This window comes from Melanotaenia boesemani, chromosome 12 (assembly GCF_017639745.1).
Source record: "Melanotaenia boesemani isolate fMelBoe1 chromosome 12, fMelBoe1.pri, whole genome shotgun sequence".
In the NCBI taxonomy this organism is placed as follows: domain Eukaryota; kingdom Metazoa; phylum Chordata; class Actinopteri; order Atheriniformes; family Melanotaeniidae; genus Melanotaenia; species Melanotaenia boesemani.
In genome coordinates, this window is record NC_055693.1 from 32,730,538 (window position 1) to 32,755,685 (window position 25,148).

Below are 25,148 nucleotides of genomic sequence, written 5' to 3' on the forward strand. Positions count from 1 at the left end.
CACCAGTAATAAAATCAACTCACACAGTGCACATTCAAATAAAAAACAAGAATAATTGATCAAGCATAAAGTGCAGGACAAAAGTGTGATATGTGGCTTTTTTAGCTTGTTCAGCACTGATCAGCTGAACAGCCCTGGGGACAAAAGCTGCCCTCCTCTTCTGTGCTTTGACTCCTGGTGATGAACCCTGCAACCTGCAGGGAAACAGCGGGATGGGTCCTGTAAGATTCTGTGAGCCAATTTCACAGATCATGAGGTGATAAGAGGTCACAGAGGCTGCTCAATGACTTTTGAGCAGACTTTGATCATGTTCAGCAGGCGGCTTCTGTTCTGTCTCGGAGGGGGGCACTTCTTCTGTGTTGTTGGAAAACCTCATCAAGATGTCGATGATTGTTCCAGGTATTTACACGCCTCCACAAGCTCCACTGAATGACGTGAATGACGGTGGATACTGCCTCAGCCTTCTGTCTCTGTCTGGGAGAAAAGGTCATTATCATCTCCTTGGTCTTATTTATATTGACCTTAAGACAGGAGTTTCCTCACCAATCCACAGTGGATGGGTGGATGGATGCATGTTGGGTGAGGAGGCTGAAGCAGAGAAAGACTAAAATCATAAAGTACTGAAGACTGCAGTCTGACTTGTGCTTCTTGTAGAAAATACACAGACTAGCAACAATAATCTTGACACTTGCAACTTGAATGACCTTTTATATTTATATGTGCCAAGGACAGCAGGTAAATGTTTGCAGAAGAAACCTACATACATGCGTGTTCAAACTGCCTTTCTGTTGTGAAAATCAAAGCAAGCCTGGTGAGATTACTCACCGTTTTCCAGTAAACATATGAACCCTGCTTTTTAGCCCCTCATTCAGGCTACAGCTTTAGAGAATTGTCCTTTGATAAGTTCCATATTTCGACTGAGTCCTCAGCTTGCATGTCCAGATGTGATCGCTATATCCCATTTCAGGAAATGAACAGTATCTTGTATTTTAAATATGGCCACCTGCTGGAAGCACTAGAAAGTCCCCAAAGTCCCTCCTCCTTCTTTGAACTGCAGACTAAAGTGCTGCTTTGATACTCAGCCCCTTCATGTGTCTTTGTGTAAGAAGCTAAACCCCACATTAAGCCCAATAACGCTAATTGGTGTGTGTCTGTCAGGGGGAAAGCTGTGTAAATAGAAGAACTGCATGATTAATAGAATAGAGCAGAGAGCTTTGAGTTTAAGTAAAACAACACTAGCTTAGAGAGGAGTCTCTTGTTTTCATGAGCCGTTGGGTGGTACTCAATCACAACCACTGATGGAAAGAACAGAGCATGTACCAGTCAGAATTAAACATTTGCTGGAATATGAAAACCACACAGAAGCTTTGCTGTGATGATTAAAACTACTTTGACTTTATGTGTGACTTAATGAAACATGCTCTAGCTCAAAGGAAAACCCACATCACCTCACGAGGCACACTGCTAGCTTTGATTTTAATTCTCTCCAGATCTCTGGTGTACTTTTGAACCTAACCCTGTTAGAGACTGAATATTTATCACCTGACCTCTACCCTGAGTCATGTTAACTCATAACTGCTGGACGACAGAATACACACATTTCTCATATTTCATTTGCACCTTGACTTTAAATGTCAGTCCTTTAACCTGAACTTGGATTACAGGGATCTTTGAATTATTTGATCTTTTTTTTTATATATTTTTGCACAACTAAATATTTGTCCTCATTATACATGACCTCTCAAAATTTAGCCTGTAAAAATTTTATAGAAATTTTCTGTTTTTTAAAATCTTAAAAATCTTAATATTGGCCTTTAGAGTTGCAGCGTATTCTATGTCTGATGCTTTAAACTAATTTAAAACCTTTAGTAGTGCTTAACAAAACTAATACAGAGGAAACCACAGGGTACAGTGATAAAGTGTCATCACTAGGAGAAAGAAACTCATGTAAAATTAATATTAAATTTATCTGCTGGACCAGAAATAGTTCACATTTTACTGAAGGGAGTGAAAGTCTAAGACTGTGTTCACACTGCAGGTCTTTAAGCTCAGTTCTGATTTTTGGTGAAACCAGATTTTATTCCCCCTGGTTGTTCCTGTCCTAATTTAATGAGACCGCCATCAGACTCCAGTGTGAACAGTCTTCAACCCTAAATGAACCCGCATGCACAGAAGAAGATACAGCATGCAGCACGCTGTGTGCATGGAGGTAAATATGGATGCTACACGTCAGCATGTGTATTAATTTCAAAGTTGTGTAATTTATATTCATTTATTAGATCATTTATATTTGATCTAACAATGTTTTGCCTCCTTTGGAGCAGAATTATGACTGTTCAGATTGAGGTCACTTAGATCAGATTTGGATCTGATTTAGGACTCACCTGAATATTGAGTGGGGTGTTTCAGTTTTGTCTCAGGGTTTTGTTGGGTTTTAAATTATTGGAATGTCATGTTTGCAGAAGATCCTTCTTTGTTTCTCAGACACTCCTGTCACATATTAAATGATATGTTGTGCCTTTTCTTGTCTCCACTAATCATGTTGTGTTTACTTCCAGATATCTTAGCTGATTTGAAAAATGCCCAACGGGGCCTCAGACAGAAATACGCTCGTTCAATCAAAGGATAAAACACTGAAACACAAGCTGAGTGGTATCGTGTATGCAGTGCAGTGAAGAGTAGGATACATTTTGGACAGAGAGGATAGATGATTTGAAAGAAAGGACATTGATGTTAAACTGAAAAAAACAAAAAAACATCTCTGAACAGAGAAGGTGGTCTCAGGTATCACCTTCCCAGTTCCTTCCCATCCTTACTTTTCCTCTTCAGGAAGTTTCACAACAATTCACATGTTGGAACTTTTGACCAAAGCAGCGTTTGTCACAGTGGTCCTGAACACTCAAAGCTCAGGGACACGCGACCTTCACAAGCCCCAAAGTGTGACTGTTTCCTCTGCAAGTTTGAGGTCTAATTATACTGAATGAAGGTTGAAATATCTTCAAGAATCGAGAAAAAGTCTAGCCGACTTTATTTACGCTTCCAGGATCATCCATGACCTGCATTACTGAGACTAAACACCAGTTTATTAAAATTTACTTGTGCTTTTTTTTTTTTTTTTTTTCCCTGGCACCACTGAGCAAAGATATCCCCACCAAGATGCATTTCAGTACAGAATAACCCACAGAATTAGATTTAGCCATGTCCATGTCCCCTTAAACTGAAGGCTGTATTAACAGATGGTACTTCATTTATTTGAATGAACGATGTTCTCCAAGCTTCCCCCATCAGCTTCCTGGATGATGTGTTAAGTTAGTGAAACCTGTGTGAAGTTTGGAACATATTCAGTGATTAACGACCACGTTTTGCTTTTAATGAGGGTCACAAATGTGATGTGGGTCTTTGAAGAGGTGATGATGATGAAAGTTAATTATCTAATGAGTGAATGATTGGACAGCCCTAGCCTTAACCCTGTAGCAGTGGTTGCCTAGCAACATCACAGTTATCAAATATCAATGATTTTCCAACAGTAAGGACACATCTTTAATCTAGGTAGAATGGTAAAAACTTGACTCAAGTATTTTTTAAATGCTGTTAATGAAGCATATTTGAATACTCATATTTTCCTCATCACACATGGTACAACCGAGTTAAGGTCAATACATCTCCACCCATTTGTTTACTCGTGCTCTGTAGGAAATAAGTGTGAATGTATGATCAGCATTTGTGTTTTCCTCAAACTGACTGGTGAGCAGTTTGTTCCTAATGCTAATGTCTTTGCAGGCGTGGAAAGCTACCAAATTCTCTTGTTATGTGAAAGGGAGTTTCATGCGTTTAGTTGGTAATAAAGCCAACATTTTGTGTGTGTTCACTCTTTTACAAGAATTACACTAAACATTTCCTTTGCCTTTCATAATTTCCACACACTGTAGGAACCCAAAGAAACTGCAGCCACACCCCAAATCCTCAAAAGCTACTGAAGAAGTCAGATGTTTTAGTTTATGTGACAAAAGCTCGACTGATTTTCATGTTAACCTGACAATAATCCCTGAGCAAAATGAGGATCTTGCTTTAAAAAAGCATGAAAGGAAACATCCAGAACTTCCATACAAGCACGTGAAATCACTTAATGGCATGAACCAGAATCCTTTTATCTCGGCTTTCAGCTCAGCCCTGCATTAATCTCAGGCAGCTGTTAAGAGCTGTGTGTGATTAATATCACATAACACTGTAATTATGAATCCTTTTCAGGTGATGAAAGGTTTTGTCTGTCTCCAGTGACCACCAGCTCAAAAATTTCAATTTAATCTTCTTGCTCACTTTCATATTTGTTGACAACATAGAGAACATGAATGCATTAAACAGGATCATTAAACCATGTCACCAGTTTTCATTCACTATTCTGTATTTTGGACAGTTTGGCTGCTCATCTATTTTATTTTCTCCCTTCTCAACAGCTACAGCAGTGGTTGCCTAGCATCATCATAACAGCGCAAAGCTGTGCAGGAAATGTGGTGGTGTGAGTAATGACCTTTAGACAATATAACATGAATGAACTGGGCCACTGTTCTAAATGCTTCCACATGGTACAGTCTGAAAAGTCATTTCTGGAGTAGATGAACTGATTTAGAAGTTTTCATCCAGGCATAATTATTCTGCTCTACAATCAACTTCTGCTCTGCTTTTCAGCACAAGTACAGTATACAATGAACTGGAGACATCTTTACAGCAGGCTGAAGTCTGTTTTAGATCCTCTGTTCGGCCCAGACTGAGGCATTTTTCAGAGTTTGACAGCAAAGTGTTCCTGGGAGTTCTTTCCTGTTGACACTCAGACCATTTTATATTTAAAAAAAAAAAAACATAGAAAATATACACTAACGCTTTTTAAGTATACATGAATGTTGACAGTAGATGATAGTGAATCTGAGGGAGACACAAATCAAAAGAGAAGGACTTTTTCAACACTGTGTTTTACGTTGGGGATAAATGTGCTGGACATATGCGCTGCATGTTGCTAATAATGCCAGGGGAAGGTCAGTTAGCAGCTGGGTCATTTTCATAAAACTGTTCTGGTCGTCTTTATTCTAATGTGCTGTGAATGATCCTTTGGTCTTGTCTTGGGGATGTTAGGGAGGATTGTAAATTTAAATTTGATAATATATTTAGTTATTCTTCAGTGAGTGACAGTCTATTTGGTGACTCAATGATAGCCACTGAACTGGCTGATTTGCAAATATGCTATGTACACTAATGCATATTACAAAAAAACAGCCATTTAAACAGGTACTGTACTGGACACTATGCATGACAGGGTTAGGACCAGCCACATGCAGGGACATCACTCTGACTGTAGCACAAAGAGATGATAAAATGGTAAATAGACTCCATTTGTCAGGTACATCCAATATTTGACCACCCAAAGCACTTTAACACTGCACACAACATTCACCCACTCATACACACACTCATAAGTGTTTCAGTACCCATTCAAACCCCTGTAGACACATCCAGAGGCAACTGGGGTTCAGTGTGTTGCTCAAGGACAGATCTGGGAAAGCCAGGATTCAATCCACCAGAGTTTCAGGTGGTACAGCCACCCTAAGTGACGTCCATCTGAACAAACTTATTTATATTTTGAGGTTTTCTGCAGGATTAGCTCATTATATCAATTATTTTGCAGACTGAAGTTTCCTTAAAGATTCTTCTGTTAAATTATTTCTTTAAAAAATTGTTTGACAACTTGCCATAGATGTCATGCTTTGTATGAGCTCTGATTGTCTTTGAAAACATTTAGTTGTGTGGAAAAACACAAGAGCTATATTGCTAAAGCTGACCATGGTGAAGCTCTTACATCAGCTCAAAAGCTTGAAAAAAACATACCATCATAAAAAAGAGAGTAAAATTAATTTCCCATTATCATCCATCTGACCACAGAACACTTTCCACTTTTCCTCAGGTTGTTTTAGATGAGCTTTGGTCTAGAGAAGACGGCAGTTCCTGAAAGGTTGATTTTGGAATATTTAGTTTGATAGAAAATTTTGTTTCTTGCAGATTGCTCAACCCATCTTAGTATTTAAGATTTTGGACTGAGGTGCTCCTTGTACACAATGAACCTGATCAGCTTCAGCATTCCTGCAGTTTTTTTTTTTTCTTTTTTACAAATTTTCAAGCCCATTTTTTCTGCAAAACACATTTAAACATTTTTTTCATATTTTTTTTTAATGGTAAAATGCCCCATTTTCAACTATTTCAACTACATTATTGTTTTTTTATGTTCAGTTGAATAAAAATATTTGTTCATGAGATTAACAAGCCATTGCATTCTGTATTATTTACTTTTGAACCATTTCGAAACTGCGATTGTTGTTAAATAAACTAAATGTTTTTGTATTGGATTTTGTATGATCCCTTTCTGGTTTGTCTTTGACTTCCATTACTCATGGAGAAGATGTCTCTATAGGATTCTGTATTATCTGTATTACTTTGGCATTTTACAGCAGGCTCAGTTTTTGGTAAAATCAGCTTCACGGTCTTACTGGTTAGAAATCAAAATCAAATCAAACTTTATTTATAAAGTACTTTTCATGTGTAAGAGCAGCACAAGTTGCTTTACAAGACAACTGCTTAAATAATAAAAACACAAGCACATCCAAAGTTTATCACGAAACAAACCAAAGCACACACATTAAACATGTTCTCTCACACACAAGCTACACGGACATGAAGTCCCACTCCCACCCTTTGACCCTACTCTAAAATAAATTGTCTAACTAAAAAATAACAGTATAAAAACGAGGAACGATACTGCATACTGATTGTATACTTAAAACATTTTAAGTGCATTTTTGGATTAAATGCTCCAGCTTAATATGCTGGAATGTAACGTGTATTGCACGTTTCCTCACTGTAATGTAGAATTAAATTCCATATATTTCTGATTGTCTTTGAGGTTTTGTGGCTGCTGATTATTTTATTCATGGCTATGTGTCACTCCTTTCCTTTTCAGCATCTGTATTTTTTTACTGTTTTCAACATTCCTTTGTGGAACATTCTGTGTTGGAGTCTTTTTTCATGATGAATTTCATTCCAAGATGGCCAGCAGACAGTGCGCATTTATCTACTATCACATGGAATCGTTTCTGATCAGCCATTAGTGGATCTTTGGATGGAAGTTATGCAGTTTATGCAACTCCTTTAACTCAACAAAAGAGAATGGCTGATTGTTAAGTGTTCAGAAAGTCTAAAATCACAGCCTAAAAGGAATCTCCAAATACCCCACATGTCCTGGAAGGAGTCATTAAAAAGGGCCCTGGAGAGGAACAGGGAGAAACGGCAAAATGTAGGAAAAGGTACAGAGAAAAATCCACTGTGAAATAATGACATCATCCGCCCCCCTGCTCACATCCAGACCAAACAGGGCTATGTGTCTGGCTTTCATTTACTTCTCCCCCTCCTGCTCATGCTCTTCTCTTCTCTCCTCTCCCTTCTTCTATTTTTTCTCCTTTCTTTGGAGAAAGTGGGAGGAGGAATAGAGAAATGGCAAACCTCCAGGAGTTTGGAAATTTATCCCATTCCAGGCTTTAACTCAGTACCAAAGCTCCTCTGGTTTGAAACCGAGAGGGTGCCTGTCTCCTTCTCTCCCAACCATTTCTCCTTTCACTCAGGACCTCTATCACTGCATCTCTTATCAGTGTCCTCATCAACTGCCCAGCTCAGCTGCCTTCCCTAGGGAGGTGCTGGAAAAGTCAGCGAGAGGATTTTACCAGGAGGATAATGACCAAAAGTCTAGCTTGCAGTAATTTTTCATAGCTCATAATCTTAATCCTTAAAAACACATAAAGTGGAGTCCAACCTCTTCAGCTCAGGGTAAGTTTTAAATCTGCTTGTGGCATTGTTGCAGAGCGCTTGCAAGCCTGTTTAACTTCACAGCTTTAAGACTGACCTCAGTTTGCACTGTGTGCTCTGCGTATAGCGAACTGACCATAGCATAGTTTCAAGTCACAGCATGTTACCTCATGATGCCTGTGATAATTATAACTTCTGCAAGGGTTTTGGCTTATACCCCATAAATATCCAACATCATGCGTTTAGCAGTAGGACTGAAGCCTATACTTTGGTGGGGAGAGTGCTTCAAGGGCAAGAGGTGAGCCGCAGCTGGGTTTAAGGAGACCTCAGTAATGTTGTGTATGATGCATGCAGAAGCGTGCGTGTGACCTTTCTCTTCAATTTTAAAGAATGTTGCTCTTTGTTAATCATGCTTACTTAGTTTGATTTATAAAATGCCAGTTACTGAGAAGTTGCACCTCTAAACCTGACATTTGAGGTGTGACCTTGTTGCTTCACACAGTATTTTACTTTGTATGATACGATAGTTTTAAATAATCAGAGAATATCTAAATCTGCTACATACACTTTAATAATAATGTCAGAGTAGAAGCAATTATCTTTCAATATTAGGTTTTTGTCCTTTGGCATGAAATCAAGAATTGGTTGGTAACGTGAAGTGCTCTATTGAAGAGTAGCTGGATGGATCGATGTTTCCACTGCAGAAGTCACACAAAACCACACCCTCAATGAAAATATGAAAATCAGCACAGGAGTGGAAAAGTGAGAAAAAAGAGTTTTCCATTTTCTTGGCCAGATGCACCAGGAGAACCAGAAAGGGTTTAGTTTTTTTGGCCAAAGAAGAAAATAAAAAAGGGTGGGTGATGATGGTGGGCTGCAGGGTTTTTCTTGACCAGGTGTCAGCCATTAATTTTCCAACACCCCTGGTAGACCATCCAAGCAGAACGGGAGGGGTTTGTTGCAGAGAGTAATAGATTTTTTTTAATCAAACTTATTTTATTTTTCCAGAGTAAAAATTATTTAAAATGCAGCTTTATTTATTTTTTATGAGCTTCTGCTTCTTCATCCTTGTTTATACTGTTGCTGTTATCCGTTAAGCCCTCTTTGGAAACAGTTTTTTGGCAGAGTGGAATCATGAAGATACTTAACAAATGATTGTTAGATATACAGCGTACATCAGCATGTGTGAATTATATCACTTTGCCACTCTCCAACTTTCCGTTTTCCATCTTTTTTATTTTTTTTTTCATCGTCTGTCTGGAAAGTTTTGGAAAGAATTGTTTCTTTTCTTTTATTTATTTAAAAGTTCCCAGAGAGCTACAACAATGCTTTCATCAGTAATGTACCAGATGCAAATTTATGCAGCGTTAACTTATATAGAAATTGCAAAATGGGATTGCACATGGGCTGAAGGGCATTCAAGGATGAGAAAAGGATCCACACAATCATTTGCTGTCTCTGCAAATTATTGCATCACCATTTTCTTCCCCACCAAGACTACATAAGTGTCAATAGATTGGCCATTACGCCTGAAAACACATCTGTCAGGTGTCAGACAGACTAACAAACACCAGCTGTGTGGAACAGCCTGCTTAGCCTGTCTCCCCCTCCCCCTTTAAACTTTATCATTGATCCTCCTCTCATCTGCAGCACACATGTCATGTCCCATCCCTCCAGCTTAGTGACGGATGGGTGGCTGGGTGGGTTCAGGGTGCAGATCCTTGCATCCTTGTGGTTGATTCATACAAGCCATATGATGCCAGTGACGGCCGGCGTAGGCTTGCATTACACTCAGGAACCGTTGCACAATGTTGAAATGAGTCTCTTTTCATGTTGCCTACATCTTTGTTTCAAATTTGTAGAGACATTTTGTGCTCAGAGAAGTAGTCATTTAAGCTGATTTATGCGTTTTGGCATTGATGACTGCTGTTGACATTCTGAGTAGGACTCAGTTTGTAATGTGGGAGTTGTTTAGGAAGCTGTAGGAGGTGGGCTAAGTTAAAATGAACCATGAAGCCTGGAGCATGATATGTGGTTTTTGACATTAAAGTTTCTTATTAGATGTTTAATCTCATAGCTTATTATGACCTTACAGTTGTGTTATGCAAGTATGTGTGCACCTTAATAGATACCAACAGTTATAACATGAGTGAAGCAATAAACAGTAGGTGGGATCAGATTTAGCATCTTGGTAAGTCTGCAGTATAATGTAAAAGTGTATGTGCTGAACTTGGCTAAAGACTCAACTAAAAGAAATGTTGCTGCGTGATTTCAGCCAGATGTTCAACTGGTTTCAACACTAACCAACAGCTGACTGCAAAGTAGAAAACTGAAAACTTTTTGGAATTTTCTGTTGCATTACAGTCCACTCCCACCTTTTATCTACCTTTAATAATATTTCAACAATTAATAGTCGTGTAATATCGTATTTGTGCAATTTTCACACATATTACATTTTGCCAAATAAATAAATAAATAAAGGCATTTTGGAGCATTGACAATGAAGTAATTTCTCAAGTGTGAGCATGCATCAGTTTTATATAATGCATAAGATGTTGATTCTGAAAGACAGATGTTGGTCTATTATAATTCTATAGCCCAGAAAAATACATACTTTTACTATTTTGAGCCTTTAAAAAAACATTATACCACACTGTTAACAAACGTAGCTGCAGAATTTCAGCTTGTGTCGAGACTGTGTTGCTGTAATAAACTAAGTAAAGAAAAAAAGTAGTCAGCATTGTATTTGTAAGTTTTTCCTCCCCAATTTTATTCTGCTTCACTTAATCAACGTTGACCTTTGTAGAGATAATGTCCACTTATTTTAGTATGATCTGATGGAGGTTTAGAGCTACACATCATTACAAAGAGATCAACTCGGCTCAACTTTATTTATAGAGCACTTTAACTCGTCAGTTGGACAAAGTGCTGAACACAGCATAGAAGCAATAAATTTAAAAGTAAAATAAAATGTAAAATAAAACCAGAAACAATAGCAGTAAAACAATAAAACAATGAAAACAAGAAAGCAAGAGCCTCATGCTAGATTGAAGACCTGATCATAAAAATGGGTCTTCAGGTGGGTTTTAAAAATGGATAATCAGATTCATCCTGAAAGCGTTTGTTTTAGTCTGAAACTTTTTACATTTGTGTTATGTGCCACCTTCGTTTATTCTTCCACAGTAATGCTGATATTTACACACTTTAAAAAATCTTACCGAGTTCTCTTCACTGTGACTTCAGAAGTATTTAAGTAGACCTGATTTCAGCTATATACGCATTTAAACATTTATTAATAATGCAATGTTTGCGCAGAGGCATGAGAATAGGCACAAGGTTGTAAGAGTTAAAGATCTGTTTTCCTCTCTACAGCCTTCTGGGGGAAAACATATCAGAAAATCAGCAGCAGAATGCTCCATTATGTTCACCAGTTAGCAGTAAAATTTTTGTCAGTCTGCCATTTGGCGTTGGACAAGAGTCAAACAGTTGAGAATGTTTTTTCTTACCAAGTACAGCTGCCTGTTGGCCTATGAAGAACAGCAAGACTATGTTCAAGCTGGAAAAGCAATGAAATTCATCAGCTTTACAATAACATCCAGAGTTAGGCGATTACATGTTATCTATTCAAGGAGAGTTGGCATGATGGATGAAGTTACTTGCTACATTAATCCAACGTTTACCAGAACTTAAATGAGTCTGTAAGGCGACTGTAGTGAATCCCTCTTCCTACCTTAAAAGGCCCGTCGATGCAGTGGTATTAGTATCTGTCCGCCTGACGGTGATCTATCTGCACCATGAACTTGTGTGAGTGCATTTTGTGTGTGCATGCTTTTGTGTGGTCTTTGCTATAAATGTGTGTGTGAGGTCCAGCTGCAAATGGGATGCAAAGTCGTAGCATTTGGCTTTTGTAAATGTAAACAGACAGCTATGAATTATAGAGCTGAGCAATATATACTAACAGTGCATGGAGAAGACTGATCATGACTTAAGTGATCTTGTTTAGCTGGTCATTATGTCCCGTAGTCTTAAATACTTAATAATTACTCAGAATTTTGTGTTGGCGTTTCATGCAACTTGACAAATGTGGCTAGAAAGTCTGTTTATGTATTAACATCTTAACGCGGCAACTGTTTGTATGCGATTTATATACTTTGGAGAATATTTATCTACATCTTGACACACTGATATGAAAAAAGCCAATGAGTAAAGTGAATACCCTACTTTCTGCTGCTGTGACTGTTTTTATTCAACTGCAAACTTAGTGGCCAGAATGTGTGGCATCCCTTGTGAAAACATCTGGCCAAATAATGCAGCTTTAACACTGAATTTCTCTGCTAAAATTTCCTGTCTTAGATTATTCCTCATGTTTCCATTGTTTTGACTGCCTGTAGCAGAGAAAACAGGACTCCACTGTGCTGCTATGTTTTCCACTGTGGTGATGAGAGGAAGCCAGAGTGTTGACACACATTGGCTGAGCCTGACAAACTTTGCAGAGCAGTGGCTTTTGAGTGACCTGAAATCAAATGAGCATGAGTGGAGAACACAAACAACTGTTACCGTTTCCAAATGAGCTTAGAGTTCCTTGAAATGTGGAAGCCTGGTGATTTAGGTCCTCTATCTGGACAGTGACGACATTTGGGGCCTGCAGACATAAATGCCTCTTCTTTGTTTTAACTCTGTCTCTCTGTTCAAAAAAGGGTGTTCTTTAGGTTTATATTTAGGTTTATTTAAGGAAAACATTTCACGTGCAGGAGTCTTTTTATACAGTGCATTTTATGACATTTTGTGTGACACAGCTTTGTAGCTGCAACTGAGTACTTGCAGAGTTGCATTAAATACAAAATCTATGTTTATAATTCATTAAGAAATCAAATGCAGGTAATGAATTTATCCGCAACTAAACATCAATAAGACTGCTGTGCACACTGAACTAGCATTACCTATTTTGCATTTTTTCCTCTCTGTTTGTGTGAGCTTAACAGATAGCCAAAACTTCGACATTGGGCAGTTTATTTAAAATTTGTATTAGAATGGGTAAGAAGGTAAAAATCACAATATGCTGTGGAGAAGGGGCTCATGTTAAAAATAAGGCTGAAATATAACTAAGAAAGCACAAAATAGGGTAGAAAAATCCACTGGAATTTTCATTCCAATCAATTTTAAGCTTCCTTCACTCAAGAACATCAGGTGCTGTATCTGTAATATCCACTAGAGGGATGATGGCTTACCTCTGAGATGCTGTTGGTGCAGACTTTGCTGTGTGTCTGCCAGCAGGCATCAGGGCTGTTAAAGACCCTCAGCAGCTTCCCCGTCATTAGCTTAACAGTAAAAACTTAATAAGTCAGGCCCTGTGTACCATCTCAGGACCCTTTTCTGTGTTTCTGTTTACAGCCTGTTAACAAAATCCCTGCAAACATTAAGAACCAGGGTTCTGCTGGTCACAGTCAGAGGCTGCATTAAAACACTAAGTGTGTTAGCATTATGATGTAATTGCTTCTGAGATGCATGGTATTAACACAGGGTGATCTTACACATATGTTACGGGTGTGTGCATGTGTGTCCTTGGATTTGTATCTTTATGAGGACCAGTGTGAAATTTTGAGTTGTAAGGATTTGCTGGCATCTGATGCCTAACTTGAACAAGATTCAGGTTTCAAGCTGACTCAGGCCAACAGAGTCCTCTCAGGTTTTAAAACAGCTATATGTCATCATTTAAATCTTGGGTGAATAAGCAGGTGTCTCTGTGAACAATGTGTGTGACCTGTGACATTATTTCACATCTCAACAAAGGGAAAACTGACTTAGCAGAAAACATACACCCCTGCTGTGAAAATGTATTTCTTTTGCAACACACTTAAAAATTTGGGAAAATTCAGTTGTTGCACACTAGAATTAATTACTGAAGTAATTTGGCTAGCAGCTCTAACAGGTGGTTTGGATCATTAAGGCTCTGTGCTGCTAATTATTCCTGCTAACTCCGGCTGCAGCTCTCTGGCTTACACAAAAATGTTTTCAGAGACGAAGCACAAGAACCTGACGACATTTAGTAGTAGAAGTAGAATATTTATTAACACATCTTTTTAAATGTGTTTAGATGGCAAAAATTGTAGTATTGGACTCAGGATGTGATTTTTTCTTTCCACAGGTGTCTTTTTTTTTTCATCTGAAGATGAGGAGGCATCGGTTGTTACCGCTGTGTGCTCTTCTGGGCTGCCTGTTCGCAGGACTCCTCACTAAACTTGATGCTCAGGAAGGTAAGCTAAACCAAGCTCATCTCAAATGTCTCTCTGCTTGTAAGGTATTTTTCCAGTTTTCAGAGTTACTGCTTTTGCAACCACAACCCTATTTCCAAAACATGTTGAGATGCTATCTAAAAAAAAACTCAGACAGCAATGATTTGCAAAAATTTAAGCTAGAAAGTACTAGTTCTCAAAAACAAAACTAAACAAAAACTTGAGAAAGTTCAATAGAAGCAGCTTCCCCTCTGACCAAAACATTATCATTCTTTTAAAAAGATTATTTCTGAAGAAGATTTTATATATATATATATATATATATATATATATATATATATATATAAATAGATAAAGATTCACTAAAGTGTGAATGACTGTTGGTGCAGAAAAGAATGATAAGCATAAATAATGATAGGGATGTTTCTCAATATAAAATAGCAAATCATTTGGAGATTTACTCATCTACACGAAATCTTTAAAACTAATAAAAACCACAAACAAATTAAACTCATTCAAACTATAGTAAGAACCAAATAAACATCAACAAACACCTCCTATGGTCACCTGCATACTTTGAAATGATTATGATAGTGGAAACTTTTAACATGACCCCAACTTTATCAGGTACATTTGCCAAACTCTTTCAAGGTCTGTGTTCAAGATCTCACGTCTTCCCATCAGATCTCACCACCGAGTTCAACTCACCACCAACTGGTGATCAGTTGATATGATACAAAACTGATTATCAACCTTCGATCAACCTGATCGAATATGATGTTTTTCATGACCCACACAGAGGTTCAACCATTCCTCCCAGTCACACCCCTTGAAATCACTCTATCACTACTCACATGGACAATGGCAAGTAATGATATACACATGTGGTATCACTTCCAGGATCACACGAAGGCTGTCCTTCTGTCCTGCAGCTCTGGGAGGCAACCTTCTAGCTCACTGGGAAGAGCTTTGAAGGAAAGCTTTCGCTTCAGAATTTCCCTACACCTGCCTGACGCCTCTTCCCCTAGGGAATAGTTCCTCTCCATTAATTAAGTTTCAGAGCATATGTAGCCTATGTAGAGGTGAGTCCAACTACATCTAGTTGGTACTGTTTTACTTCCAACACAAACTCAGGCTCTTTCCACCCTAAAGAGGTGACACTCAATCCAAACCCAAGAGCCAGTTTGTGATGCAGAGAACTGGTCCACCCAGGTCCCAGCTTTCATCCTCCACTCAGCTCACATTGCAACCAACCTCAAATGTTCTCCCTGTAGGTGGTGAGCCCATGTGGCTAAAGCATCCTGTGGTTTCTTTGGGCTGGGCCCAGCTGAGCTTCGTGAGCAAAGGCTCTGCCACCAGGGAATGAGTAGGGGTTCCCCAAATTTATAAAGGAACAGATAAAATCCCAGTTTATGTTTTTTGTGTGTTCTATTTACGGTTAAATTAAGGGTTTAAACCATTTGTAAATCATTACATTCTCCATTTAGTCACATTTCAAATGGTGTCACAACTTTTTTGGAAATTGGTTGTGTATGGATTATATACATATGATCCACATCTGCACATTCTCAAAATGAAATATTGGGATGATAACATGGTTTATGATTTTATGTAAAAGGTGCGCATAGTGCACTTACCCATTACTGAAAGCAGTGCTGTTACAATATTTTAACTGTTATTCTTGGACAAAAGAATCAGAGTAGATTCTTCAAACAACAAGCGTTCAGTCTCATGCTTTTTAAAAAAAGAAAATGATTTGAGCAGACTGATGTGAGAAACATTAACAGTTAAATTTTAGTGTACAAATAATATAGAAAAACTATTTTGGTAGAGTGCACCAAGCATCTTTTGACTGGTCTTTACTTCTGTCCTCCAAACACTCCCTATGAAGACTGTGCACAAGGGTTGGAAGCTGATATTTACTTTCTAGCGGATTCCTCGTGGAGTATGGGAAAAGAGAACTTTGAACATGTCAGACAATTTCTATACAGCTTGATGCAATCACTGCACCATGTTGGAGGACAAAGGTTTAAATTTGCCCTTGTGCAGTACAATAACAGGCCCCAAACTGAGTTCCACCTCAACAGCTACCCAACAACACAGGAAGTTCTGGCACACATCAAGGCCATGTCTTATCGTGGTGGGGGCACCCGTACCGGCCTGGGTCTGGAATACCTGATGCGTATGCATTTGACCAGTGCCTCGGGCAGCCGTGCTGCTGACGGAGTGGTCCAAGTGGTGGTGGTGCTAACAGACGGGCACTCTCAGGATGACGTGGCCGAGCCAGCCCAGGAGCTGCGGATGGCAGGCGTGGAGATGTTTGCAGTTGGAGTTCAGGATGCGGTGGACTCCGAGCTCAGGGAGATGGCTAGCCAGCCTCATGACACTCACGTGTTCAATGTAGACTCTTTCCTGAAGTTGGGAGATATAATTCAAGATTTAGTAGTGAGTGTTTGCGGCACAGTGACTCAGTCAGGGGATGTTCCTGTGGCAAATGAGGCCCCGGTAACTGAAGGAGGGACAGGTAACAAAATGGGACCAGTGTCACTACCATACTAACGTGTCTACATGTGCAGGAAGAGACTGCTGCATATGTGGTCAAGAATGAACTTTATTATTAACACAACCTAGAGATTTGTTCATTTATTATTTTGTTTTCCCCACTATAACTTTTCACCTTTCACCTGCAAAATTAACATCACTTGTTTTAGCTTATCACATTTAATAAGCCGATAATGCTTTTCAGTCTAAAGAGGAACTGCATGTGATTCCCATCCTTGTGTTTTTTATGTTAGGGTTTTAGTGGGAAAGACACATTCTGCCCTCTGTCCTTTTTAAATCAGGAAGTCAGTGGAGTACTCTGTTGACAAACAACAACAGTTTCATAATTCAAGGCAGCATTTTTACATGATGACTGTTTGTATCAGAGTTGACAAAACCACAAAATTCTTTCAGATTTAAAGGAAAACATGAACTCCAGGATACTTTTCCCTCAAAACCAGCTCTCAAAACCAGTCAATAAGCTTTTAACAAAGCTAACACGCACTACTGCTTATGTGTCCTGCACATGTATGTTTGTCTTTATCAGTCACAATGTCTGTCAGTATTCAGTATTTGAAACAGTAATGAACCTGCTTGGAGCCATCCATGACCTGCAGAAGTACTTGGAACATGTTTATGACTTCAGGTTTCCATAATCAAGTAATTCGAGTACATATGGATTCAACTAAAAAGTCTAATGTGCAAAAATACATGGAAGTACAGGTGACTGAAATTTAATTGAAAACATCACCAAAGTGTATATGTTTTCAAGTTCTGTACATATGCATGCAGTAAGATGGTCCACAGGGTCATGACTGGTCACTTCACCTGAGATCTGTAACAAGAGTCTGCATGGGATGGCTGAACTCAGTGGAGCTCACACATGGGGCAAATTACCCAGATGTAATTTATTACTAAACACAGTCAATTTCTTTGTTACATTTTTTCCTTTTGACTTGAAATCCGTATACTAAATTCAATTGTGCTTTTATTTTTATCCTAAAATTGGTTTAATTACCTACCTTTTTCATTTTTATTTTATCACACAGGCATTAAGTCACATCTAAATTCCTCCTTATCCTCTCCTAATACATTACAGTAAATCATGATTTTGTCTAATTTAGTTAGTGTATTGGAAACAATGTGTTAATACAAAACATAGACAGTTACCAGCTGTATTTGCTGTACGACAACACTGTACTAGTTGATCAGTAATCTTCATAATACTGTAATCCATGTATAGTCCAAGTAATAACCCCACAAACGTGAGAGAGAAGAAAAAGAAAATAAAACAAAAACTTATGCTACTTTAAAGAATCTCCTTGGTTCAGCCAACATGCAGCATGACATGTTCTGCAATGTTGTTGATTTGTTCACACTGAATGTTATTTCACACAAGCAATGATATGCTAACTCAAGTTCTTTGTCTCTGTCTCACTTGATTAATGCTTTCACAATTTCTATTTTGTTCTCTCTCTTTTTCTCTCCTTAAAGCACAAGATTCAGCTGACCTAGTACTCTTAATTGATGGATCACAGAACGTTGGAGCAGCAAACTTCCCCTATGTGCGTGATTTGCTTTTGAAAATCATTGAGCCCCTTGATGTTGGCAGGGATGCTATTAGGGTGGCTTTGGTCCAGTACAACTCTGACCCAGAAATAAAGTTCTATCTAAATAGCTATTACAGCAAATCATCCATCCTGGAAGCTGTGAAAGGCCTGACCTACTCAGGGGGTGATGAATCTAACCTGGGGGCTGCCTTGGAAGAAGTGGCAGAGACTGTTTTCAGTGAAACAGCTGGGGGCAGGGCAGACGATCACGTGCCCCAGATGGTGATTGTCATCAGTGCTGGGCCATCAGGTGATGATACTGGTGTTGGTGACCGGGCCCTTAAAAGGGCTGGGGTTATCACATTTGGTGTGGTGATCGGTGATACTGCCGCCTCAGATCTGGAAGAGGTTGCCACAGATAAAAGTTTTGTCCTGACAGCCACTGATTTCAGATCAGTTGCAAGCCTGGGTGATCAGCTCCGTCCGTTCATTAATGGCGTGGTCCAGCGCTCCATTATAGTTCAGAATGCGTTCACTGAAGGTATGTAACTTCTGCAGTGTTGGTGGGGTCTTGTGGTTGTGGAAGGGAACGTAATAAACTGAAAGCCCTGGAGGCCTCATAATAAATATAATATTGTGTGTAAGGTAAGACATACACATTACTTTTTTATTTAAATAAGCTTAACCATGATAAAACTTGTTTAAGGTCCATTATGCAGGGTCAAGTAGGCTTGAAAAATTTTAAATACCAGCCCTGTAACTGGTTAGGTTTATCCATTCTGTACTTCTGCCTCACATTAGGAATAATTTGTATTTTAATTAATGATAAAAAATAACTAATTTTGAAGCGTATGTTAGAATATCAATGTGTATTTCTGCTAATAGAGCCCTCTAAATATTATACATTTCAACTTCAGCAGATGTAGTGATGATTAAATAAATCTAAGAAGTCTTATAATTAGTGAACTTAGTTTAACATTGGTTACAGTGAATATATTTATAATCTGAAATCTAAAATCAGTTTGAAGTCTAACTAATGATGCAGCTTAGTTAAGTCCGTTCCCTAAAAAGATTCAATTATAAATTGTGCAGCAGGCCACTTATGATTAAGACAATCCAAAACATTTTAAACAAGCAAACAGAATTTCTTTCCACTTTATTGTTTGACAAATTGTCTGAAAACCTAAAATTAGTATTTTAAATGCTTCACAAATTGTGGCATTCTGTTTTTGTTTACTTTTTATGCAGCTATCCTGCTTCATTGCCACATTGCCTTTTTTACTGCTAAGCCTGACCAAACAACAGATGTGCATTACAATTTGATTTATAGTCGAAGGTTCAACATTTGAAAAATGAATTATGTGATTGAAAATATGTGTAAATTAAATTAAATTAAATTAAATTAAATTAAATTAAATTAAATGACTGTATTCATTACAGTGGAAAACCCACCCATCATAAATTAAATTAATTACACAATAATGATATTGTGACAGTTTGTATGAAGGTAAACTTTTATTCTAATATTGTTTTACTTTTTTTCAGTTGTGGCTGTTGGAAAACGTGACATAATTTTCCTGATCGACAGCACAATGGGGTCAGCAGCTTTCACCGCCTTGCATAAGTTCATCGGGCGGTTTGTCAACACCATGCCAATTGGTCCAGATGGAGTTCAAGTGGGTATTGCCCAGTTTAGTAATGTTCCAAAATTGGAGATGGACCTCAACAGCCATGGAACCAGGGAGAACTTAATTTCTGCATTGGCTGCTATCAAACCAAAACAAGCACAGAACGTTAATATTGGAGCTGCCTTGGACTTTGTGCGGACGAATATGCTGAGGCCAGACAAGGGCAGTCGTATCGGGCAGAGGATACCTCAGCTTGTTCTGCTGTTCACCAGTAAAAAGTCCAGTGACAGTGTGGAGGAACCCACTCAGGCCCTGCAAAGAATGGGTGTACTTACCCTGGCTGCAGGCTCTAAGGCTGCTGAAGAGTCCGAGCTGAAGCAAATTGCCTTCACCGATAAGGTTGTATTCATTCAAAAGGACTTCCGCCAAATGTTTCGCAACCCAAGGGAAATCATTGATGCTCTGTCTACTCTAGCTGGGACGGTCGTGACAGAAGGGCCCACTGACCCAGATGTTCCAGGTAGTCCTTTGTCCTGTTAAATTCTATCTAAAGTGAATTAGCTTAACTTTGATTAATGTACACACGAAGGGAAACCTTGAAAAACAAAGCAGGAAAAAATGCTTCCAAACAAGATAAAAGCATGATGAAATGGAAGCCATTAAAACCCTATCTGATCTGTGATGTTAAACAGATCTCAACCTATGAGAGACCAATGAGTTGAGAACCTAGATCTCAACATGTTACGATGTCAGCCCTCAGTCAAATGTGACTTAACACATGTGGCAGTGAATTGACAAAAATATGATTTTATTTATTTACTTATTTTTTGTGTATATATTTGCCCTTATTTCCTTTCATTTCTTTTTCTGTATGGTATAAGGTTCACTGTCCTTCACATATTACTTTGACTACTTTAAATGCACAGATATCTTTCTAATCTAACTTCAAAATTTTTAATTATATTTACTGCTCATTCAAGTTAAACTATTTTATTTCAGAAGCATTTTAGAATTATACTAAAAGAGGTTAAAGCACATCTGATGATTGTACCTTGTGTGCATAATTTTATTCAATGGATCACGTAATTTTCAAATGTCTATGGAGATGTATGTTATGTACAGTATATGTCAATAAACAGCAGTAATGATTTTGTTTTTGTATTTTTTTTCAGGGGTGGTGGTTACCACCGTACACACAGAAAAAGTCATCCGTGACATTGTCTTCCTTGTGGATGGATCAAACTATGTTGGAAGCAATAACTTGCCCTATGTGAGAGACTTCATGATCAACGTAGTGAACCAGCTGGATATAGGTCCTGACAGGGTCCAAATTGGCCTCCTGCAGTTTTCCAACCAGCAAAGGGTAGAATTTTACCTAAACAGCCACAGAACCAGACAGGAAGTTGTGAATAAAATCTCTCAACTCAGACTTATGGGAGGTTCAGTGCTGAATACAGGAGCTGCTATGAATTACGCCCTGGCCAATATGTTCAGGTCATCAGCTGGGTCACGCAGGAGGGATGGAGTCCAACAGGTCTTGGTTCTGATTACAGGTGGCCCAGCCCAAGATCAGCTTCAGTCTGTGGCTGATAAATTGGCTTTAGATGGCATTTTGACTTTCACAGTCAGTTCTGGACAAGCAGATGAAGCCTCATTGAAGAAAGTTGCCTTTGTTCCAGATTTAGCTTACCATCAAACAAGCTTCTCTGATTTCCCAGCTTTGGCTGAAGTCATCATGCCACAGCTAAAAACGGTGGTTGGTGATACAGATGTGACAATTAAAGGTTAGTTCTGCTCTTTTGCCGCTTTCTCTGATCTAATAAATGTGAAGTCGGCCTAACAAACTGAGGATTTAACATGCAAAAAATTATTTTTGCTTTTTGTTTCTCTTTAGATGACCTAAGTGGAGTTGAAAGGGATGTTGCTTTCCTCATTGATGGCACCGATGCTGTCAGAGCAGATTTCCCCTACATCCGGGATTTTATCAGAAGAGTGATTGAACCTCTTGACATTGGGATTGACAAAGTACGTGTTTCAGTGGTTCAGCATAGTGAGAAACCAACCCCAAGTTTCTATCTCAACACTTATCAAACCAAAGAAGAGGTGATGAGAGCTGTCAATGGGATGACACTGGCTGGTGGACGTAGTTTAAATACAGGATCTGCTTTGACATTCATGAAGAACACCATCATGTCTGAGGCCTATGGCAGCCGTGCAGGTCAAAATGTTCCCCAGTTTCTAATCGTTTTGGCTGGAGACAGATCCATGGATAATGTGAAAGAACCAGCAGGTGAACTGAAGACTGAGGGAGTGGTACCGTTTGGTGTTGGTGTCAAGAACGCTGATCCTAAGCAGATTGAAGCCATTTCACACAACCCTTCATTTGCCTTCAATGTCAAAGAATTCAGCGAGCTTAGCACCATTCCACAAAAGCTCAATAACTACGTGAGCCTTCCAAAGGAGCAGCTGACAGTTGTGCTAGATGAAGGTAAGACAAAAATTTATTTTTAATGGAATGCTAAGCTGGCTTTTTAAGAAACTAAATGTTTTCCATGATGTTTCAGTGCTTCATCTAAACAACTGAATTTTATTTTTGTCCTAGTGCAAAACAGTGCTGTAAAAAGAGATATTGTGTTTCTACTGGATGGCTCTGATAACACCAGAAATGGATTTCCAGACATAAAGCGCTTTGTTAAAAAAATAGCGGAAAGACTCCATGTTGGGGAGAACCAAGACAGAGTATCTGTGGTTCAGTTTGCTGATAGCCCTAAGGTCAACTTCTATCTAAATTCTCACAAGACAAAGAATGACACCATTCATGCCATTGATGATTTAAAACACAAAGGCGGAAGGCGTCTTAATATCGGTGCAGCGCTGCAGTTTGTGAGGCACAGAGTCTTCACTTCCTCCACGGGAAGTCGAAGACTAGAAGGAGTGTCCCAAATTTTAATTCTTCTAAGTACCAAACCATCTGCAGATAATGTGAGAGGACCAGCCTTGGCTCTTAAGGAGCATGAAATTGTGTCATTGGGGGTTGGAGTGGGAGATGTCAATATCGCAGAGTTGGAGTTGGTTGCATTCAAACCTGATTTCATATACAAAGTTAATGACTTTTCTGTGTTACCTTCAATCCAATCACAACTTGTTGCTACATTGAATATATACAAAGACAATGAAGAAACTATGAGGGAAATCCCCGACTTAGTAGGTAAGAACACCACATTTGCATATTGTGTAGACTACAGTATTTGTCTGAAACATTCATTTTACCTCTATGATCCCTAATGTCTAATGACTAACAACAAGGAGATAATCAGTCATAAGTGATAGTAGCTCATATATGTTATGTTCATGATATGTCTTGCTAGATTATGCCCTATATGTTGCATTCCTTTTTTTTTTTTACTGTAATTTGAGCATGTCAACACACCTTATACATCTCACACTCCAAAACTTAGAAGTCTGAAACAGCGTTGTCTATCTATCTATCTATCTATCTATCTATCTATCTATCTATCTATCTATCTATCTATCTATCTATCTATCTATCTATCTATCTATCTATCTATCTATCTATCTCCAACCAGCTGGCACACAGAGCAGTAAGAGGGACATAGTATTTCTCCTTGATGGGTCAGATGACTCCAGAAATGGGCTTCCAGCCTTTCGGGAGTTTGTCAGAAGGATGGCACAAGAGCTGGACATTGGTGAAAACAAAGTTCGAATAGCTGTTGTACTGTTTAGTAATGACACCAAAGTTTACTTCAACCTAATGGCTCACAAATCCAAAAAGGCTGTCATCTATGCTGTGAGAAGTCTTCTTCACAAAGGTGGAAGACCTCGGAATATAGGAGATGCTCTAAAGTTTGTGCAAGACTGTGTTTTCACAGCCTCGTCTGGAAGTCGACGCCTCGAGGGAGTTCCTCAAATTCTGTTTTTACTGACTGGAGGCAAATCCAGTGATGATGTTTCCAGTGCTGCACTTAACCTAAAGCAAACTGGTGTTCTGTCTTTTGCCATTGGAATGAAAAATGCGGAACAAGAAGAACTGCAAAAAATTGCCTTCTCCTCAAAATTTCTTTTCAACTTGCCTGTTTTTGGTGAACTTTTGTCCATTCAGCCAGAATTAGCTGCATTTGTCCAGGCGGAGATGCAAACTGAGTCTCCTGCTCTTGTGGGTAAGAAGTGTGATGAATTCTCATCGACGAATCTTTGAGTCTCCTTACCTTTATTCCTGTACTTTTGATCTTGCAGACTTTGCACTGCAATGAAACTGTATCATCTTTCAAGAACATCGGCCGATCAGTTTCATGTTCCTTAAATTCTTTCCACTGACAAGACGCAATGTCCTGGTTATGTTGTTTCTTGTTTTGCTCTCATTCTTTTCATTCTGGTATCTCGGAGAGCTTTCTTTGCATTCTTTAGCTCTTCCTTGAGCCAATGATAACCACATCATTGACTGAGAATTTCTAGTTAAGTGTGAACTTTTTTATATATATATATATTGCTTTTCTCCATCTTTCATTTGTGAAAGAGGAATATTCTTCTTTATCTACCAATTTCCTGAAATTAAACTGTCACTTGTTAAAAAATAAATGTAGTTTAAATTTCCATTTCAACTTATAGAGTTTTGCCAATCATGTAATAGATGACTGCAATACTCTTTAGTCATTGGATTGTATATGTGATTCTTAAACAAGGTTTTCCTGTTCTCTTTTAGTTGAATTAGAGTCCCCTCAAAGAGACATAGTGTTTCTTTTGGATGGATCAGATGACACACTGAGTGGCTTCCCAGCAATGAAAATCTTTGTCCAACAAATCGTAGAAACACTCAGTGTTGGGGAGAACAAAGATCGTGTTTCTGTGGTTCAGTATAGCCGAGATCCAGAAACACATTTCGATTTGAACACCTTCACGGACAAACAAGATGTTCTTATTGCAGTCCAACAACTAAAGCATAAAGGGGGCAGACCCCGCAACACTGGTGCTGCTCTTCATTATGTGAGGACAAATGCTTTCACTCAGGTCTCTGGGAGCCGGCATGAAGAAGGTGTCCCTCAGATATTGATTCTGCTGAGTGGGGGACAATCTCAAGATGACGTTGAAAGTGCTGCTGCAGCTCTAAAACAGGAAAAAGTTGTTCCATTCTGCATAGGCACCAGAGCAGCTGACATAATTGAGCTCCAAGTGATTGCACATAACCCTTCCTATGCATTCTCCATACTTAAGTTTGATGATATTGGAAACATTCAACAGCAGCTTGTGTCATTTGTGAAAAGGGTGCCACGACAGCAGCCAAGAATAAAACCACAGAGTGCAATAGGTAAGGATACGTGGAGATCTGTAATTCTGAT

The 25,148-nt window shown here is 38.7% G+C and overlaps 1 protein-coding gene across 1 annotated transcript; it reads left to right on the top strand.

Annotated features, from left to right (window-relative positions):
• Nucleotides 1–7,605: 7,605 nt before the first annotated feature.
• LOC121649869 (collagen alpha-3(VI) chain) lies at nt 7,606–24,839 on the top strand. Its single transcript, XM_042000967.1, has 8 exons — nt 7,606–7,863; nt 13,988–14,096; nt 18,111–18,707; nt 19,712–20,314; nt 20,967–21,578; nt 21,689–22,282; nt 24,515–24,778; nt 24,820–24,839. Exons 2-8 carry the CDS (start codon nt 14,012–14,014, stop codon nt 24,837–24,839), a joined length of 2,775 nt encoding a protein of 924 aa, XP_041856901.1. The 5' UTR covers nt 7,606–7,863; nt 13,988–14,011.
• The last annotated feature ends 309 nt before the right edge of the window (nt 24,840–25,148 follow it).

Coding starts and splice junctions, on each gene's coding strand:
- LOC121649869 (XM_042000967.1), top strand. CDS start 14,012: ATGAGGAGGCATCGGTTGTTACCGCTGTGTGCTCTTCTGGGCTGCCTG. Junction 14,097..18,110: donor TAAACTTGATGCTCAGGAAG/GTAAGCTAAACC, acceptor CTCTCCTTAAAG/CACAAGATTCAGCTGACCTA. Junction 21,579..21,688: donor TACAGATGTGACAATTAAAG/GTTAGTTCTGCT, acceptor GTTTCTCTTTAG/ATGACCTAAGTGGAGTTGAA.